This window comes from Ranitomeya variabilis, chromosome 6, assembly GCF_051348905.1.
Source record: "Ranitomeya variabilis isolate aRanVar5 chromosome 6, aRanVar5.hap1, whole genome shotgun sequence".
Classification (NCBI taxonomy): Eukaryota; Metazoa; Chordata; class Amphibia; order Anura; family Dendrobatidae; genus Ranitomeya; species Ranitomeya variabilis.
Window position 1 is genome coordinate 117364328 of NC_135237.1, and position 18423 is coordinate 117382750.

General features: G+C 40.4%; 1 protein-coding gene across 5 annotated transcripts in view; it reads right to left on the reverse strand.

Annotated features, from left to right (window-relative positions):
- The window catches only part of NEK10 (NIMA related kinase 10), a 407343-nt gene that overhangs the window by 16700 nt on the left and 372220 nt on the right, over positions 1-18423 (reverse strand). For all 5 annotated transcript variants that reach the window (XM_077268950.1, XM_077268949.1, XM_077268946.1 and 2 more), the window contains 2 exons: positions 13535-13645; positions 4665-4764 (listed from right to left, as the gene is read on the reverse strand). In XM_077268950.1, the coding sequence (XP_077125065.1) occupies positions 4665-4764; positions 13535-13645 (211 nt within the window). The remainder of the gene's footprint in view (positions 1-4664; positions 4765-13534; positions 13646-18423) is intronic.

An 18423-nucleotide genomic window follows, 5' to 3' on the forward strand; every position in this document is an offset into this window, starting at 1 on the left:
TGATTGATGTTCGAATACAATGATTCGACATCACAGGTGACCATAAACTCCCCTGCGGCCAACGTCATCCCTTTATAGGTACTGATGAAGTGTGAGGAGTCCCTGATGTAAGAGGGAAGTGTGATGACAAGGGGCTGCAGAAAGAAGTCAATGTAAGAACACGCTTTTTCGCACAAACTACCAATACTAGAGACTATAGGGCGGCCGGGGGGTTTCTTAATATTTTTGTGGACTTTAGGTAACATATAAAAGGTTGATACCACAGGTTGTTCAACCCATATGAAGTCCCGTTCATGAATATTAATAATACCCAACTCAAAAGCCCTATCTATGAGCAGTCTAAATTTGGTAGAGTAAACCCCCGTAGTGTTGGACGGGAGTTTGCGATAGAAGCGTTGGTCATTCAATTGTCTATAGGCCTCTTCCAAGTATAGATCATGGGGCCATAACACCATGTTTCCGCCCTTGTCTGCCTCTCTAATAAGAAATTCCTTATTTGACTTGAGAAGAGTTAGGGCCCTCTTCTCTTGTATAGTAAGATTGGCCATGGTGCCGGTCACAACAGGCAATGCTTCTATATCCTGCCTGACCATCTCAAAAAAGATTTTTACAGCCGGAATGGTAGAAAGAGAGGGACAAACCAAGGACTTGTTTCTATATGGAAATTGTGGCCTACCTGTAGAGGAATCCCCTTCAGATAAAAGGTCCATAAGGTCCTGAAATGCCCTGTGTTCAGTTTGCTCAAGGGATGGAATGGATTGCGGATGATTGTGCAAAACCTTTAAAATGATCTTTCTGCAAAAAAGAAAGAGGTCCTTAATCAGAATAAACTTATCAATCTGCTGAGATGGCGAAAAGGTAAGCTGTTGTGAAATTGGATTTTGGGCTCCCCCGGTGGCCACTGGTGGAATTGAACTTGTGTGCATCATCCCCTCTGTTCACCTGTTCCCATCAGGATGTGGGAGTCGCTATTTAACCTTGCTCCTCTGTCACTTCCATGCCGGTCAACATTGTAATCAGAAGCCTTTCTGTGCATGTTCCTGCTACCAGACAACTTCCAGCTAAGTCGGACTTTTGTCCTTGTTTGTTTTTTGCATTTTGTTCCAGTTCACAGCTGCAGTTTCGTTTCTGTGTCTGGAAAGCTCTTGTGATCTGAAATTGCCACTCTGATGTTATGAGTTAATACTAGAGTCTTAAAGTAATTTCAGGATGGTGTATTGATAGGGTTTTCAGCTGACCATGAAAGTACCCTTTCTGTCTTCCTGCTATCTAGTAAGCGGACCTCGATTTTGCTAAACCTATTTTCATACTACGTTTGTCATTTTCATCTTAAATCACCGCCAATATATGTGGGGGCCTCTGTCTGCCTTTCGGGGAAATTTCTCTAGAGGTGAGCCAGGACTATATTTTCCTCTGCCAGGATTAGTTAGTCCTCCGGCCGGCGCTGGGCGTCTAGGGATAAAACGCAGGCTACGCTACCCGGCTACTGTTAGTTGTGCGGCAGGTTTAGTTCATGGTCAGTTTAAGTTTCCATCCTTCCAAGAGCTAGTTCCTATGTATGCTGGGCTATGTTCTCTTGCCATTGAGAACCATAACAGTAAGCCCCCTCCTCAAAACCGAAGCTTCAATAGTGGTTAGCTGATATTGGGATAAATTAATAATTTGTAAGGTATCATTCCCATTCAGGTTGGCATACTCACAGATGTTATGGAGTGGCAGTGTGGTCACTTGCGATTCCTCTTCCGTTGGTAATTGTATGTTGGCCTGTAGTTCCTGTTCCTTGTAACCCGAGTGAAGAGACCTATGCTTCCTACGTCCTCGCCTTGTCCTGGCCCTGATTCTGGTTCGCTCTCCGCGGATGATAAAAAATCACTTGAACTCCGTCCATCCATTCCAGAGGCACTCGGTGCCGGTGCCGTGGAGCTCTGTTTGTTATTCATACCCTGACGTTGATTACCCTGGTGTCTCCAATTAAAGGCAACTTTCCGGTCAAAGTCTGCTTTATCTCTCAGAAATTTAGATTTCTTTTTGTCCATAATTTCGTTATCATATTTGTCCAGAACCTCCTTTAATTTGACTATAAAGGGCTGGACCTGGGAGGTCTCGTCAAATTTATTGAGACCACTTTCTAGATTCTTAATTTCAGATTTGACCTGGGCCAGGAGTTCCCTATCATGTGTGATCAACATGTTGATCAGGATATGTGAGCACCGCAGTAACCCTTCCTCCCACGTATTACGGAAGCTAGCAGATGGTTCCCAAGCTGGAAAAATAGGGATTCTCAGTCCCCTCAGCACCAAATTTAGTTTGAGGTACTCCTCAAGACAACGAATGTTCCATAATAATTTGATACCTTGTTTTTGAGCCGTCATTAGTTCTGACGTGAGGCGAGAAAAATCCGAGTCTGGACAGTTCTGGGTGGTATCAGTAAATGCCGCAGAGGCCCTCCATGCAGCCTCCCTAGTATCCCAATCCATCACCGCTGCACCCAAATGCTCGCCTAGAAACCACACAAATAAGACAATGTGTATAAGAGATGTAAAAAAAGGTTCTAATAAACTGTGTGCTGCCAAGCTAGAAAAAACATCAGCACGATGTTTCCAAAGAAGTAACCCATAAAGCAATAGTGCTGGCGCACCACTCAATAATCACTAATAATAACAGGGGGGGGGGGTGTGCAGAGAAGTGGCTAAAAGATAACCATATAAAGAAAAGAGCAAAAAGCAGCCACTACATAGTCCGCACACCTCCAATATTGAGTGTAAACAAGGAACAACTTTATTGGTAACAATTTCTAAAAACATTTAAAACCAATACAAAGACAGAAAGAGAGAACTCCCCCCAATGGACCTGTTCACAATACAATGTATAATATACATGTGTAACCAAATGTACCCCACATAACACCGTATCTGTTTTCATGTACTGATATACAACTGGGTGGAACGACCATACTATAATAAGAATGTACGTCCTAGAGATAAAAAAATCTCGGCAGATATTTAGACAAGAAAAATAAATGCAAGTCCCCTTAAAATAGATATGGACTACTCATAGGTGAGTACTGCCCTAGATGACCAACAAATGTCGGTCCCAATGCAAACGGCAGTGTGGCCGCAATAAGGATGAAAACAGGGGTCCCACAGCCGTGGATACCCCCAAAGAGGACAACAGGCAGCACACCACACAAAGCCTGGGAAAGCCCAGAAGATAAGGAGCAATAACCTGAACGGCCAGTGGGAGGAACAGGGCCTGGAGGCGGGAGGACCCAACGCGTATCGCGGTTCTGAGACCGCTTCGTCAGGGGAAGTAGCTTACCAATCGCAGTCAACGTCCTTTTATATCTTGGTAAGTGGTGATAAACGAGCATTGGCATACAGCCGTTCCGGACCGGAAACAGGGAAACCGGAAGTGAACAGAGAACAGAGGTCAAAGGCACCGGCAGAATAGTGCATGCGCAAAGAGAAAGAAGAGTATAGAAAGGGCAGACGTCTCTGCCCATAATGTTCAACTGCGCACGCGCCAATCATCAGCATTCCGTTTCAATCACAGAGGTGGGGGCGCCGCAGATTTAGTCACGGTTTTGAGATCAACAGAGCAACTGCTGTTATCATGTCCTAGGCCCTGACTGATAGCTCGGCCTCAACACAGAGGGAGTGTCAGTCAGGGCCGGGGGCAGTGGTTACAGCGGCCACTCTGTATTCTCAGAGCAGTGACTGAATCAGTGGCATTCCCGCCTCTATGACTGAAACTGAATGCTGGAGGGGAAAATAATGTTAATTTCCTCCCCTCTGTATTTGGCTGCGTGCGGGAGCTGGATAGCATCATAAATTATTAACCTGCAAATTAACCCCATATCTTCAGGTTAATAGCGTTAGTTCTTGTGACAGGTTCCCTTTAAACATATAACCAAAGACTCAAATCCAATTCATCACAGAGAAGCAAAACTAAATTTAACATGCAGGACATTTCACCAAATTTGTAAATGAAAAATAAAGTGCATGGCATTAATTCACCCCAGTTACAGAAATGTTCTTTTACGCATCTCTGAAAACATCACTAGCTCACATTCTATTCAAGTACGAAAAAGATGAGTCAAGCTGGAGCTACAGCCAGCTGTCATATTTATACCCCTAATAGAAGATGCATTTAGTTACATTATTCGGCCTTGTAGTGGGAACACAAACAGAAAGAACTGCACATCAAAGCAGCAGTGATACATACACACATACCTCCCCGGCAGAACATTCTTTGAAAAACACTGCTTTATGCCATAATTTATTATTACCATTTTTATTGTGCCTCTCTTTTATTGCGACACTTTGATCTGTACTCAGCTTTGATTATGACAAAATCAGTAAATTAAATTTTATATGAGCACTAATAGCCTTCAATCAAATATTTTATCTATATTTTGTCTTAAACATGATAGCGTAAGCTTTTTATGATGTCCCTAGTCCCTAATTGTGCCTGAATATATATTCTCTCATCTAAGTGCCTAGGACATTTTCTCCAAATTATTAACCTTGTGGGTAATTTAATAACCATAATTCGATCATCAAAAGGCCAGGACCCTTACATAGGTTCAATTAACATGGAATAGAAGTAAACAGGGTTCAAGATGTTATTTTATGGGTTGTTTTAGGAGTTGGTTTTAAGCAAACCTGTCCTGTCTTCAGAGATTAGTGACATCCCGTACGACTGTAGTAATCCATGGCAGTCATCAGCAAAGAATTCTATAATCTCAGGAGAACCCTGTACAACCTAAAAAAGACAAAAATAGTTATTTTCATGATACCTATAAAATGGTCCAGTGTTATGACTGAATAGTGGTTTAGTGCATTGATATTATGCAAAACTTGAAACAGACAAATATAAAGTACCAATATAAAAGAAAGATATTAAAAGAAATCAGTCACCAGAGAATGACTTTTCAAACCAAGTAGAGGTGCTCTCTGCTTCACGGTGGGGACAATCATTTATATATACCTTCCCACCTGCTTGGTTTCTATCTATCTACACCCTTCTCTGCCCCAATGAAGCCAGAGATGTCAATCAAAAAATAGAGGGGTGACAATTAAGGGAAATCAAACAGGTGGGAAGGCGTATTTAAATGATTGGCTCAGCCGTGAAGCACCGAGTGGTGGGACTTAGCTTGAACAGTCATTCTCTACTGACAGTATCCCTTTAAATGGGAACTGTACTTTCTACAGACTTTGCATGAATCAATAGCACAAATCATTATAGGAAACGTTGTAATAAATCTAATGCTTCTTTCTCAACTTATGAGAAACTTCTTCCCTCCTGCATATACTATTTATCCACTCTGAAAAAACAACTCAACTCCATCTTGCTCAGGACAAGATGGACTTCCAGCACAAAGAGGCATCAGGTTACACCTCCTGTTATACTATAAACAGATGGGAGGATGTTGGAGGAATGAGTAGCAAGGTGACAAAAAAGGCAGAGAGAGACACAAAAATATCATGCTGAGCTTTCGAATTCAGTGCTGGTTTCACAGCTACAGTGGCATGTAAAAGTTTGGGCACCACTGGCCAAAATTACTGTTATTTTTAACAGTTAAGCAAGTTAAAAAAGGCCTAAAGTAAAAGATGACACGCTTCCTTTGTATTGTAGGAAAAACATTTTTTTAAATATATATATATATATATATATATATATATATATATATATATATACTGTCATTTTTTACATTTTGTATACTATAAAAAGGAAAATGAGCTGATGCACAAGTTTGGGCACCCTTAGATATTTGTGTGCTCAGATAACTTTGACCAAAGTTTCAGACCTTAATTGGCCTGTTAGGGTTATGGCTTGTTCATTATCTTTAGGAGAGGCCAGGTAATCCAAATTTCCAAACTTTATAAAAACCCAGCTTCTTCTAACCTAATGCCAAAAACCAGCAGTAATGCGTTCATACAAGCAGCTGGCTAGCACTCTGAAAATAAAAATGGTAGAGGCTCACAAAGCAGGAGAAAGCTATAAGAAGATAGCAAAGTGTTTCAAGTTGCTCCTTCAGCAGTCAGAATTGTAATTAAGAAGTGGCAGTTAACAGGAACACTGGTCAAGATAAAGTCTGGAAGAAGAAGCAAAATTTTAGTGAGAGCTGCTCCAGGAATTGGTAGAGAGACAAATTGGAACACCTGCTTGACTGCAAAAAAAAAAAGAAATCTTCAGAAAGATTCACCAGACTCTCGAGTTCTGATACATTGCTTTACTGTTCAGAGACACTTGCACAAATATGTCCTTCATGGAAGAAAACCTCTCCTGTGTCCTCACCGTAAAAATCAGGAACATAAGTATGTAAAAGAACATCTAAACAAGCCTGATGCATTTTGGAAACAAGTACTGTGGGCCAATGAGGTTAAAATACAACTATTTGGCCACAAGGATCAAAGGTATGTGTGGAGAAAAAAAGGCAAAGAATTTCAAGAAGAGAACATCTCGCCAACCATTAAGTATGTGGGTGGATCAACCATGCTTGGGGGTTGTGTTGTAGCCAATGCCAGGGGGAACATTTCACGGCTAGAAGGAACAATGAATTAACTGAAATTTCAACAAATTCTTGATGAAAACATAACACAATCTGTAAAAAAGCAGAGGTTGAGAGAAGAGGATGGCCTCTACAAATGGATAATGATCCTAAACACATGTCAAAGCTGGAGGTTTTACAATGGCCTTCACAGTCCCCTAATCTGATCATCATTGAAAATCTATGGATAGACCTGAAAATAGCAGTGCATGCAAAACAACAAAGGAATCTCACAAAACCGGAAGAATTTTCCAAGGAAGAAAGAAAGAAAATCCCTCAAACAAGAATTGCAACACTCATTTCTGGCGAAAAAAAGTGTTTACAAGCTGTGCTGTGATACTTTCAAAAGGGGGTGCTACTAGGTAATAATGTTGCAGGGTGCACAAACTTTTGCATCAGCCCATTTTCCTTTTCGCAATTTTAAAAATGTAAAAGATGAAAATACATACCGTATATACTCGAGTATAAGACGAGATTTTCATACCCCATAGGGGCGGAGCCGCATATTCATTACTGTAATGAGCTTAACGGTGACCGCTCAATACAGGAAGTAGTTGCGGCACCGGGGAACCAGGGACTGCACCGCGCCAGGAGCAGGTGAGCATAAAAGAGAGGGGAGCACTGCGCGATATTCACCTGCTACTCATACCGGCGCCGCTTCGTCTTCAGCATCTTCTGCAGTGACGCTCAGGTCAGAGGGCGCGATGACGTGGTTAGCACGCGCCCTCTGCCTGAACATCAGTGCAGAAGACGCTGAAGATGGAGCGGTGCCGGGACAAAGTCAGGCGAATATTGAAAGTGCCGGGGGCCTGAGCGATGGAGAGGTGAGTATGTGATTTTTTTTTTTTATCGCAGTAACAGCAAAAGGGGCAAGTGTCTGTATGGAGCATCTTATGGGGCCATAATCGTTTGTGCAGCATTATATGGCACAAATATCTTTATGGAGCATCTTATGGGGCCATAATCAGCATTTGTGCAGCACTATATGGGGCAAATATCTTAATGGAGCATCTTATGGGGCCATAATCAACGTTTGTGCAGCACTATATGGGGCAAATATTTTTATGGAGCATCTTATGGGGCCATAACTAACATTTGTGCAGCATTATATGGTGCAAATATCTTTATGGAGCATCTTATGGGGCCATAATTAACATTTGTGGAGCATTATATGGGGCAAGTGTCTGTATGGAGCATCTTATGGGGCCATAATCAAGGTTTGTGCAGCACTACATGGGGCAAGTGTCTGTATGGAGCATCTTATGGGGCCATAATCAACGTTTGTGCAGCACTATATGGGGTTAATATCTTTATGGAGCATCTTATGGGGCCATAAGTAACTTTTGTGGAGCATTATATGGGGCAAGTGTCTGTATGGAGCATCTTATGGGGCCATAATCAAGGTTTGTGCAGCACTATATGGGGCAAGTGTCTGTATGGAGCATCTTATGGGGCCCACCATAAACTTTATGGAGCATCTTATGGGGCCATAATCAATGTTTGTGCAGCACTATATGGCACAAATATCTTTATGGAGCATCTTATGGGGCCATAATCAACGTTTGTGCAGCACTATATGGCGCAAATATCTTTATGGAGCATCTTATGGGGCCATATTCAACGTTTGTGCAGCACTATATGGGGCAAATATCTTTATGGAGCATCTTATGGGGCCATAATTAATGTTTGTGGAGCATTATATGGGGCAAGTGTCTGTATGAAGCATCTTATGGGGCCATAGTCAAGTTTTGTGCAGCATTATATGGGGCAAATATCTTTATGGAGCATCTTATGGGGCCATAATCAACATTTGTGCAGCATTATATTGGGCAAATGTGTCTATGGAGCATCTTATGGGGCCATTATTAACCTTTATGCAGGATTAAATGGGCCATATTTTAAGATGGAGCATCTTATGGGGCCATCATAAACTTTATGGAGCATTATATGGGGCTCCTGATTCAATATGGATATTCAAAAACACTTAACCTACTGATGTCTCAATTAATTTTACTTTTATTGGTATCTATTTTTACTTTTGACATTTACCGGTAGCTGCCACATTTTCCACCCTAGGCTTATACTCGAGTCATTAAGTTTTCCCAGTCTTTTGTGGCAAAATTAGGGGGGTCGGCTTATACTCGTGTCGGCTTATACTCGAGTATATATGGTATATTTTTTTGGCCTAAAATACAAAGGAAATGTGTAATCTTTAACTTTAGGCCTTTTAGATTTAGTTTAATCTTCAACTTGCTTAACTGTTCACAATAACTGTAATTTTGAACAGGGGTGCCCAAACTTTAACATGCCATTGTAACTTTCTACTCTGGGAATATTCCATTAATAAATTTCTTTTCTTAGCCAGTATCAATATACACATTAAAAGTCAGACACAAACAAGAGCCAAGAAGTAAACTTTCTTGCTTTATAGATAACTAAAAGTAAGCCCAGGTGCACAACCATATATACCATAAGAGTAATACACATGTTAATATATAATCAACATCTATGGCTCCTGGCACCTATGACACTTGCAGCAACATATTAACACAAAATGTAGTGATAGTGTCCAATAACAAAAGTGGTATGTAAATGAGCACAAATCTAACAAGAAGAACCAACAGAATATCATAACATGTTTCCACTGTCAAAGGCTCAAGTGTAACTGTGCAAATGGATAAAGAGATCCTATTAGGAATGCAAAAATGTGTACAGAAACTCAATATGATAATCCCACGTTCAATTCTATCAAACGAGTATAATCATCCAGAATTTTCCTGGTTGGACTGTTTTGATCTGGCCATTGTTAATTGAATTTGTGCCATATAGTAGCTGTTCGGTTATTCATTGCAGTTTATAATTTTTTTATTAAATAAAAAAATAAATATAAAACAGGTTTTTTTGCTCTTTTCTTGGGGAGGCATAAACTGAGTTGTGGGCTGCAGCTGTCATCGTACTTGCACCTATATTCCTCAATAAAACTTTATAGGAACTGTGCTGTGCACTTTATTCCTTTCAGACCAGCTTAAAGGGAACCTGTCACCCCCAAAATCGAAGATGAGCTAAGCCCACTGGCATCAGGGGCTTATCTACAGCATTCTGTAATACTGTAGATAAGCCCCCGATGTATCCTGAAAGATGAGAAAAAGAGGTTATATTATACTCACCCAGGGGCGGTCCCGTTGCGGTCTGGTCCCATGGGCGTCGCAGTCCGGGACCTCCTATCTTCATAGGATGATGTCCTCTTCTTCTCTTCACACTGCGGCTCTGGTGCAGGCATACTTTGCCTGCCCTGTTGAGGGCAGAGCAAAGTTCTGCAGTGCGCAGGTGCCGTGCCTCTCTGACCTTTCCCGGTGCCTGTACACTGCAGTACTTTGCTCTGCCCTCAACAGGGCAGACAAAGTACACCTGCGCCAGAGCCGCAGAGTGAAGAGAAGAAGAGGATGTCATCGTAAGAAGATGGGAGGCCCCGGACAGCGACGCCCATCGGATCCGACCGCCCACCCAGGTGAGTATAATCTAACCTCTTTTTCTCATCTTTCAGGATACATTACAGAATGCTGTAGATAAGCCTCTGATGCCGGTGGGCTCAGCTCATCTTCGATTTTGAGGGTGACAGGTTCCCTTTAATGAGTCTGTGAAGGGAAAGCAATGTCTGAACCAGATGCAAGTCTCTTGACCTTAACTCAATAGGCCTAAGTGTGGCAGCTGAGGTGGGGCCAAGAGACTCACAGATGGTCTAGACATTGAGGTCCATACTAAGATCATGAATGTCGGACGTGTGAAACTAATCTTGCGGTGTGTTATGCATTTGGAGGTGACTACGTACTATTATTTTCAGAAATAAGGAGCCATTGTTACTAAGGGGTTACAATTTTACTCCCATTTGCACGCACGTATTGTGAGATGTACATACTGTTCCTCAAATAGCTCATTGTTACTTCTGTTCCCTCAGTTTTTGTTTCCCTTATTTAAAAGGCAAAAGAGGTGTGTGTGCACCTTTCATTTTCAAAACAGTTACTTCTGTAAATCATATTAATTATATTTAACGATAACTGATTTTTGAGAAAAAAAAATATATTTAATCTGTTTGAAAAGAAAATTGTTTCCTTATTTCATAATCTTACCAAGATAAAAGAAAACCACATTGAGAGTGGCTACTTTTGATGGTGAAAAGAAGCTGTCATTAATAATGTAGGTGTTCCTGGCTTTGCTAATGGAGTGACTAATGGTGTCAAATTGATTGAGTGTGTTCTTCATAGGACAACTGGATGATATTAACTATGGAAGATGAAAATTTTGTACTATGAAGCACAGAGGATGCTGATGTGAGTAAATACAACTGGGATTATATTACAGACACAAGTTTTTTTTGTTAATGTTGCGCTTGTGAAGTGTATAGGACAAAAGTCTTAGTCATCTGATTAATGCGTTGAGCATCAATTAAAATATACTCACCTAGGAAATCTATAATCATCTTCATAATACGTCTTTTGAAAAGTACCAGTCATGAGATTGTTAGTGTGGGAGGCCCTGAAGACTTATGACAACTCTTAAAGAAAAGCTATCATCAGAATATTACTTATTTTTTAAATCAAGTTTTTGTACTGAATGTACTGTATGTTTTTTTAATTCTCGGCAATGTTTTTTCCCAAATCACAATGTCTACTAAAAAAAAAAAATTTCAATTTTCACACTTGCCAATGGGCCTTATTTTTACTCAAAACTTTCTGCTGTTTCCGGAAATAACATGTGTACATAGCCACAATGAACAGAGTTTGACTATATTTTGCTTTTAATCATGTCATGAGCATGTGCACAGGTCACTGCGAAAGGAGAGGGAGCTGGGTCAGCAGTGACATCACCTATTGTGATTGGTGGATCCTGTGTTATTAGCTGTGTGGAGAGGTGTTACTGTCATTCTGATCCTGCATCTTCTGATAAGGAGCCTGCTGAAAACTCTTCCTGGATGAACAGATTCTCAGGGGCCAGTTTAAAAATTGCAAGATTACTAATTATTTTTTAAAATAATGATCTTAATATTAAAAAATAATAGAATAAACTTCTAAAATAAAAAAGGAACAGAAACTCAAATAAAACAATAGGTCATTTTCTGATGATGGCTTCCTTTTAACCTCTTCATTACATATGACGTACCATTACTTTGATACAAGTCAAGATATTGAGCTTGCATTAATGTCAGCAGATAATGGCTGTGATACATAGTCAGGTTCTCCCTCTGACACTAGTCTGTGGACCCGAGCTGTGCCTGCTGCTGTTAACCTCTTAAATTCCACTGTCCACCTCTGACAGTAGCATTTAAAGTAGAGGAATCACCACCATTCTACATACCCATCAACCTCCCCAGTAATGAGTTTGCAGGGTGCCAATGGGTTGCCATAACAGTCTTGGGTCTGTGAAAACACCTGTACCTGTCATGATGGTGTGCCTGTGGCTGGGATTCATAGGAGGCAGTGATTTAACTTATACAACAGTACGGTAGTGCAGTATATAGAACAAAGCTATTGGGTGATTGCAGGATCAAATCCCTATGGGATTGTCAAATGAAGTGATTGCAGGTTCTTAGTCACCGCAACTCAGTGAAAAAATTCATTAAGAAGTGATCAGTATGTTGTATTTACCCCAAAATGGTAATAAAAGGCGGCAGCTCGACCCACAAAAAACCCGCCTTCACACAGCTCCATTGACTAAAAAGTGAAATTGTTACAAGTCTGGAAAAATGGCAACAAAAGCAAACTTATTTTTTTATATAAATAGGAAAAAATATTCCACAACTTCCATAATTTCTAATAAGTGCTTTTGTTTCAATAGCTGTTTAATTTAATCTCGATAATAGTATGAAGTTTTATGTAAAAATAACTTACAGGTTCTCTGATTTCATAAGTATCTTTTATTTTAAAAATAATATGTACAGCGTCAGCGACCCATGATGCGCTAAATGTCCACCTTCAAAATTTATTCAGAGATGTTTGTCTGGAATATCCATGAAGGGCATTAGCAGCACTGTCCTTGGATACAAGGACATGCAATCATGTGCATTCATGGAAAGAGGGGCATTAACAAGGGAACACATTTGATGTTTAACACTCTAGAGATAAAAGGGTGACCTTATATATTGCCACTTGGGAAGGATAGGTGAGATTGTAAATAACTTGAACTCCAGGACATCTATACTTCCCATTCTAGCAATTTTCTTCCCTCGGTAAACCATATATACTATATGCACATATACATACACATACATATAACAGAAAATGAAGACTTATCCATTTTTTGATGCTTAAATTTCACCTAAAACTATATCAGATTTTCACACAAGCCCTAAAAGTAGATAAAGAAACCCAAACCAAACAAATGAGAGAAAAATATTAGCCTGTCGTTTTTTACATGATGAACATGTCTGTGAGAAACAAAAGTAGGTGAACTTTTAGGATTAGCAGAAAAGTTGAATGTGAAATCACAGTCTGGTGCTTTCAATCAATGGGACGATGGGATGACAATCAGGTGTAAGGGATGAGTCACTCATCGCTGGAAATTGTATATATATACAGTATATATCCATTTATCAGAAATATAGCACAACCAATGAAAAGTACATAGAGGCTAATGAAAGCAAATTATTAATTGCTATATGTACTTGTGTTATGCAATGTAACTGATGTAAATGCAAACAGTGTAACATACACATATAGAGAGTGTTATGTCACACAAACAGGAAGATGAGATGTAGGATGTCAGTGAGACAAGGAAAGGAAAAATCTTCACAGCATAAGGATTGTGCCAACAAGGAGGGTAAAGTGGGATATTAGTGTGATATCAAAACAAGTATACCGGTTGTAAAGGATGATGTAATTGTAGAAACATTTGTATCACTAATTTCTACTTATAAAATCAAATTAACTGGAGAGAGGAAATAATATTTCCAATACATGATATTCATTTGATCCTAGGAATGTATACCTTTTGAATTTCTGCTTTCAGGTTGCAGGGATTGCTCTGGAGACTGAAAAGAGATTTTTTGTATCGTTCAACAACCCTCCTTTTCAGGTTATCATGAAGAGCCGGGGGGAGCTGCAGAAATCACATGAAAGTGTTAAAAAAAAATGCTTGAGACTACTGCAGGATATGTTATCGAATGTACAAAATCATCAGATCAGTGTCACATACTCACTTTATTTACTCGCCTTGCCCCAGAGCCTTTTTGGGTAATGTGCGCATCACCTAGGTAATGCATTTTACCATGTATGTACATAATGACCAGCATGCATACTGCCCTGTCAGACCCTCTCAGTCTCCTCCTGATGGCCACTAATGACAGTTTAGTAGCCAAGGGCAGGACAAGGCGCCCTATTCCTATCAGTGGCAGTTATTTCCTTGTATTATGGCTTCTGGTATGATTTCTCTTGATTCAGGTTTAGACTGGGGCCCACAGGAGAACAGGAAAATCCTCCGATGGGCCCCTGTACAAGAGTGAGACACCACCCTCCTATATGAGCAGCACTGGGCACAATATACATGAATCACTATGTACAGACAAAGGCAGCATCTTATTCATTTAACAATTTACTGAGTTCTTTGTTACATAAATTTGGGATTGAGGATAATGTCACATTTGCATGTAGCTGAAAAGTGAGGACCTGGAGTTAGTTACTGGTGGGCCATTGGCTCCCCAGTTCAACACTGTCCTAACTAATATGTTTCCTGACCTGGATTATTTAACCAAACCAGCAATCCAAGAGGTTAAGCAGTGCAGAAATGGACTTAACCCTGGACTGTGGAGACTTTCTTTGGTCTGTCTGATATTTTGAACTTGTTCCCGGTGACCTTCCTGGCCTAGCCCATGCCTTCTGATTCCTCCATTGTTTCCTTCCCCTCTGGTTTTGACCTGGTTAATTAACTATTTTATTGCTTCACTGGCTGCTCACAACAACCCAGAGAACCTATGCAGGGAAAACCAAATCCCTATGCAGGAAAAAATGGGTGGAAATTAAAGCGTTCCCTGGCATTCCCTGTGACCTTCTTAGTGGAGTAGCTGGTAAGAAGACTATCCATTGAAGCCCTATTAACAGTTACCAAATTCCTTGTACAGTTCTGAACAATTAGTAGAATATTGACTTCCATCTAATGAGAAATTGGCACTTATCATCAAAGAATACAAAACTTACATAAAATATCATTCTGTCAGTCCAACATTCACAAGACATGCATAATATTGTGTAGTGGATTCACAAACACCGTTAAAATGCAGAAAAATTATACTTCCATGGTTATAACCTTCAAGGAAGTCCTCTAAAGGAATTTGTTTACATTTCAATTGTTGTTTCTTTATAACTTAACTAGATTGTAGCCCGATTCTAACGCATCGGGTATTCTAGAATATGTATGTAGTTTATTTATGAAGATTTTAGAATAATACATTGAATACACAGGATTCAGCCGGCCGCGACCAATTAGCGAAGCGTGGTTCAAATCCCGCGCCAATTAGCGGCCGGACTGCGCCTGTTGCTGATTGTTCGCGGCCGGCCATGTAGTATATAACAGCCCACGTAGTAAATAGCACAGCCACATAGTATATAGCACAGCCACCCGCGCCAATTCGCGGCCGGACTGCGCCTGTTGCTGATTGTTCGCGGCCGGCCATGTAGTATATAACAGCCCACGTAGTATATAGCACAGCCACGAAGTATATAGAACAGCCACGTAAAATATAGCACAGCCACGTAGTATATAGCACAGCCACGTAGTATATAGCACAGCCCACGGAGTATATAGCACAGCCCACGGAGTATATAGCACAGCCACGTAGTATATAGCACAGCCCATGGAGTGTATAACAGCCCACATAGCATATAACAGCCACGTAGTTTATAACAGCCCACGTAGAATATAACACAGCTCACATAGTATATAACAGCCCACACACACAGTATATAACACAGCCCACGTAGTGTATAACACAGCCCACATAGTGTATAAAACAGCCCACGTAGTGTATAACACAGCCCACATAGTGTATAACACAGCCCATGTAGTGTATAACACAGCCCACGTAGTGTATAACACAGGCCAATTAGTGTATAACACAGCCCACGTAGTGTATAACACAGGCCACATAGTGTATAACACAGGCCACGTAGCATATTGCACAGCCCACATAGTATATAGCACAGCCCATGTAGTACATTGCACAGCCCACATAGTACATTGCACAGCCCACGTAGTATATTGCAAAGCCCATGTAGTATATTGCACAGCCCATGTAGTATATTGCACAGCCCACGCAGTATATTGCACAGCCCACATAGTACATTGCACAGCCCACGTAGTACATTGCACAGCCCACGTAGTATATTGCACAGCCCACATAGTATATTGCACAGCCCACGCAGTATATAGCACAGCCCACGTAGTATATTGCACAGCCCAAGCAGTATATTGCACAGCCCACGTAGCACAATAAACTTGAGTGCAGCCATTATCTATTTGCTATGTAAGACTTTTTGGTTATGCACCAGTTCAGACTAGATGGCTGTTCAGTCAGTTTTTCTATATTTACTATGTATTGCTTTTTCTGACTTGAACGCCCCGCCCTTCACCATGCTGTGATTTTAACTACATCCAAACACAGTTGGTTCTAACCTCCTCTATAAATACAGGCTTTACCATTTTATTAGCCATAGGTAAGTGTTCACACTAGGCAGACAGGTTAGTTACCCATTCGATCTGAGATTACCTTGACGTTTGGTGAATGGGCTCACAATATTTGGCCAAATTTTGTGCTAAAAATCTCATGTGTTTTTTCATAAATTTCACAAGCCATTATGCTGTTCACATTTCATGTATTGCACATTTCCTTGCTTTAGCACAATAAACTTGAGTGCAGCCATTATCTATTTGCTATGTAAGACTTTTTGGTTATGCACCAGTTCAGACTAGATGGCTGTTCAGTCAGTTTTTCTATATTTACTATGTATTGCTTTTTCTGACTTGAACGCCCCGCCCTTCACCATGCTGTGATTTTAACTACATCCAAACACAGTTGGTTCTAACCTCCTCTATAAATACAGGCTTTACCATTTTATTAGCCATAGGTAAGTGTTCACACTAGGCAGACAGGTTAGTTACCCATTCGATCTGAGATTACCTTGACGTTTGGTGAATGGGTTCACAATATTTGGCCAAATTTTGTGCTAAAAATCTCATGTGTTTTTTCATAAATTTCACAAGCCATTATGCTGTTCACATTTCATGTATTGCACATTTCCTTGCTTTAGCACAATAAACTTGAGTGCAGCCATTATCTATTTGCTATGTAAGACTTTTTGGTTATGCACCAGTTCAGACTAGATGGCTGTTCAGTCAGTTTTTCTATATTTACTATGTATTGCTTTTTCTGACTTGAACGCCCCGCCCTTCACCATGCTGTGATTTTAACTACATCCAAACACAGTTGGTTCTAACCTCCTCTATAAATACAGGCTTTACCATTTTATTAGCCATAGGTAAGTGTTCACACTAGGCAGACAGGTTAGTTACCCATTCGATCTGAGATTACCTTGACGTTTGGTGAATGGGCTCACAATATTTGGCCAAATTTTGTGCTAAAAATCTCATGTGTTTTTTCATAAATTTCACAAGCCATTATGCTGTTCACATTTCATGTATTGCACATTTCCTTGCTTTAGCACAATAAACTTGAGTGCAGCCATTATCTATTTGCTATGTAAGACTTTTTGGTTATGCACCAGTTCAGACTAGATGGCTGTTCAGTCAGTTTTTCTATATTTACTATGTATTGCTTTTTCTGACTTGAACGCCCCGCCCTTCACCATGCTGTGATTTTAACTACATCCAAACACAGTTGGTTCTAACCTCCTCTATAAATACAGGCTTTACCATTTTATTAGCCATAGGTAAGTGTTCACACTAGGCAGACAGGTTAGTTACCCATTCGATCTGAGATTACCTTGACGTTTGGTGAATGGGCTCACAATATTTGGCCAAATTTTGTGCTAAAAATCTCATGTGTTTTTTCATAAATTTCACAAGCCATTATGCTGTTCACATTTCATGTATTGCACATTTCCTTGCTTTAGCACAATAAACTTGAGTGCAGCCATTATCTATTTGCTATGTAAGACTTTTTGGTTATGCACCAGTTCAGACTAGATGGCTGTTCAGTCAGTTTTTCTATATTTACTATGTATTGCTTTTTCTGACTTGAACGCCCCGCCCTTCACCATGCTGTGATTTTAACTACATCCAAACACAGTTGGTTCTAACCTCCTCTATAAATACAGGCTTTACCATTTTATTAGCCATAGGTAAGTGTTCACACTAGGCAGACAGGTTAGTTACCCATTCGATCTGAGATTACCTTGACGTTTGGTGAATGGGCTCACAATATTTGGCCAAATTTTGTGCTAAAAATCTCATGTGTTTTTTCATAAATTTCACAAGCCATTATGCTGTTCACATTTCATGTATTGCACATTTCCTTGCTTTAGCACAATAAACTTGAGTGCAGCCATTATCTATTTGCTATGTAAGACTTTTTGGTTATGCACCAGTTCAGACTAGATGGCTGTTCAGTCAGTTTTTCTATATTTACCACGTAGTATATTGCACAGCCCATGCAGTATATTGCACAGCCCACGTAGTATACGGCACAGCCCACGCAGTATATAGCAATGTGGGCATCATATCCCTGTTAAAAAAAAGAATTAAAATAAAAAAGAGTTATATACTCACCTTCCGTTGGCCCCCGCTTCGCACCGATGTTTCTCGCGTGCTCCGGTCTCAAGAGTGCATTGCGGTCTCACGAGATGATGACGTAGCGGCTACGTCAT